At 33.5% G+C, this 3,730-nt stretch overlaps 1 protein-coding gene across 1 annotated transcript; it reads right to left on the reverse strand.

Moving 5' to 3' along the window:
• Nucleotides 1-232: 232 nt before the first annotated feature.
• LOC107698265 (scavenger receptor cysteine-rich type 1 protein M130-like) lies at nt 233-1,162 on the reverse strand (the record flags this gene model as incomplete). Its single annotated transcript, XM_016499223.1, has 2 exons — nt 850-1,162; nt 233-553 (listed from the first exon to the last, which is right to left on the reverse strand). Coding segments are annotated over exons 1-2 (442 nt in total), but the record flags the coding sequence as incomplete, so codon positions are not given.
• Between the last annotated feature and the right edge of the window lie 2,568 nt (nt 1,163-3,730).

Genomic DNA, 3,730 nt, shown 5'->3' on the forward strand with positions numbered 1-3,730 from the left:
ATTGATTATTATGGTGAATGACATCAAGCTGACCATTGCAAGATGGCGGATGCGTCTACGTGCTTGGAGCTTTCGAAAGAGGCATCTACCTATACATATCTATGGTATTACCATTCATAATGCATAACATGCTCATTAGAAATGTTGATAAAACAATTTGATCTTAGTATATTTAGCGATTAAAGTGTTGTATTTGATTTATTTACTGACAGGATAAACAGTGACATTTTACCAGAACATATCAGTCCCACATTGTTGTCTTGAGAGCACTTTATGTCATTTGATGTTGGACACAATCGAATGGTTGCTTCATCCTCTCTGCACTGAATCTTTTGTGTCCACGTCTGAGCGTCTCCTTTGCCAAAAGCAGCTGCTCCCAGCACCTGTACAGGAGCCCCACAGTCCAGCTCTCTACACACAACCTCTGCATCCTGCTGGTCAAAGGCAGCGGCACACACTGTGTACCATGTGTTCCCATAAAGCACCTCTAACCTCCCAGAGCACAGGTGAGGTCCATCAGCAAGTCTTGTAAATCGTGCATAGTTTATGGTTTCTACATATTTGCATAATACATAAAACCAATTTAATTAGAGTCATGGTGAGTGAAGCTGTCTTACTGTGACTGTGTTACAAACAAACAACGACTGTGAGTGATTAAGTCTATCCTTCAACTGAATATTGTAAATAAAAACATGGGTCATTTCAGCATTACAATTTCACAATTACTCCGGTTCATTGTTTAAAACTAGCTCAGAAATAAATTGTATAAAATTATTGTATATTGCATATTGTGTTAAGAGAAGAAAGGTTGATAAGTGTTTAAACAATGAGCTGCATGAAATCACTTACTTGAGCATCTGACTCCAGCATCATAATTATGACGACCACAGCTGTTACTATGTTTACCCCATCCTTTTGATCCACAGTCCTTCAGTGTAGACTCTGATCCTTTACACTTCACGCTATCCATCCAGATTTTTCCTGATCCTGGTCCAAAGTAAGAATATCCTGGTGCTTGTAAAGCCCTCCACAGTTCAGCTCTCTACACACCACTGCAGCATCAGTCATATCCCAGGAAAAATGACACACTGTTCCCCACTGACCATCATGAAGAACTTCTACTCTACCAGCACAGCGACTGTCACCATTCACCAGTCTCACATTCACACGGTCTGTCCATGAGGGATACGTCATAAAATGAGCATACAACAATAAAATATTAACCATACAGAAGTTATAAGAATAACATGCAACTGCATAATCACATGTAAATCAATACAATATAGAATGTGTAAAAAATATATATATTGAATTTCATCTGTCCCTGAGTATACTTACTAGCAGTGATAAGTGTAACCACCGAAGACAATAAAATAAGTGTCAGACAGCTTTCCATCCCTTCGTTTGCCCAAAAAACGAATTAATTTAGCACCAAAGTTTCTCCGCTGCTCCCTCAAACACACTGAAGAAACTGGCTCCTGTCAGCCCCCTAAAGAGAGAGAGAGACTCACAGCTGCCAATGACACTCACTGTTACCTTATTAGACAGAACAGAGGAAATCATCAAACACAATCAGTGACAAATCAGAAAGAAGCATTTTTATTTTCTCCATATATATCAATAAAGTGTGAGCGCTGATGAGCAGGACTCCTCCTCCAGCGTGAAGAGACACTTCACTGAGGACAGACTTGTGTCAGTCATAAGTCAGTGTGGAGATAAAATCACACTAAACTTAAAGCAGATTGATACAGAAACACTGCAGTTTATATTCAGCATCAAACCTGAACTTGAACACGGCAGATACAAGCACTGATGACTGACTTCTGTAAGTCTGAACACTTCAAACACTTACACAAACTTACTAGAACCAATTTCTCATGACTAATCTTAATTCATTTAACATTTTAATCTCACTGTTTCTAGATAAATTAAGCATAATATTACTGTAAGTGAATTTTATTAATGTGTTCCTTTATTCTAACAAAGGAAACCATAAAATAGGATTAAACCATAGTATAAACTATATAGTCGCTAAAGTGATTGTTTAGTTTTTTTTTTGTTTGTTTGTTTTTTAGTTTTTATTGAATTAAATATGATCTACTTTCAATAGGTATACCTTGGAGAATAATAAAATAATAGCAATATTTGTCCAGCAGATGGCAGTAAAACACTTATTGTAAAGACTAGCAGACAAGAGTCGTATTTATTTATTTATACATTTATGTATTATTTATACAAGTATTTATGTCCCATTTAAATAAATGTGAACATATACAAATATTGATGTAAATACATATATAAATAAAAGTATATAAATAAATAAGTGTATAAATAAATTAAAAAAGTACAATATACATACACTATACTTATATAAGGAAATATAGAAATACTTAATAATATTTGCTGTTTTACAATTATTTGTAGATTCATTTATGGATTTATTTATTACTTTTTTAATGTTGTATTTATTTATTTGATCAGTTTCCAGGTCACGGGCTAAAGAACTGAGGAGCGATGAAACAAGAAAGCATCAGTTTGAGTATTGAGAAGCACATTATCTGAACCAGTTGTTTGATAACGACGATAATTTATTTAGTCACTCAGTTTTTGTTTTGAAATACCAATTTACAATATCCAGGAAATAATTTAATATAGTTTTAGAAGTGGTCTGAATAAATAATGTGTAATGATGACACTTAAAAACTTTAATAGTCATTGGATTTAAGATAAACAATGAAAAGTGAAATAGTCTAATTATTCAGATGAACTATTATTAGATTCAGAACCATAAATAGCTGCACTACATATTTCATCCACAAGATGGAAGTAATGCACACATAAATGTGTTGTTCTGATTTATTTATTTATTTGTTATTTATTATATTTTTACTTTTCAGTATTTTTTTTAATGAAAAAACCAGTTACGTGACTAGAGAATTAGCTTTGGTTTATTTGGTCATTTAAAAAAAAAATACAATATACAAATATTTTATAAAAAAAATTAGGCCATAACCCAATACAACAAAAATGCAATAAAAGCAACGAGAAAAGTTTCATTACAAAAAAGGTTTCAAATAACATAAAAGCTAAATATTTCATATAGAAATATTACTCAAACAATTGAGCTTTCAAATTTCTTGATCCAAGGCAGTGCATGTGATTATTGAGTCATACAGACCCTTCCCCTTTGTTTGAGTGCTCCCCCACATCATCATAATCTGCTATTAAAAAAACAAAATCTTTAATTATGGTGAATGTTGTGTTTATATGAATATTTAAAATTGAGTATATAAATTTGGAAAAAAATATACAATGAAATATAAAAAAGAATTCAGGATATAATGATAACAAAATGGTTACTAAAACTTGCGTAACATATTTCTCACATCTTCACTCACACTCATCACATCATCATACTCCTCATCGACTCCTTATCACAAGAATGACAAAGTGTAATATCTTTTATCTTATTTGATGAATCTATTTTCCTATAAGAGACTTGATTAAACAGAACTCATGTCTAATACTGTAAACATGGAAACAGTGAAGGCTGCGTCTGAAAGCTTGACTTGTTGACTCGCTGCTCTATCAGGCAATGACTTTGCAGGCAGTGTTTGTATCGAGGCTTGCATCGCTTTAGAGCAATGACGTCATTGATGATGTCCGAAGCCTCGCTTTGCTTGGTCAGACTGGTTCAGGAAGCGGTTCGAATCTTGTAAATTCACGGTCC

Source organism: Sinocyclocheilus anshuiensis, unplaced genomic scaffold (assembly GCF_001515605.1).
Source record: "Sinocyclocheilus anshuiensis isolate Anshui unplaced genomic scaffold, SAMN03320099.WGS_v1.1 scaffold11626, whole genome shotgun sequence".
NCBI classification, from domain to species: Eukaryota; Metazoa; Chordata; class Actinopteri; order Cypriniformes; family Cyprinidae; genus Sinocyclocheilus; species Sinocyclocheilus anshuiensis.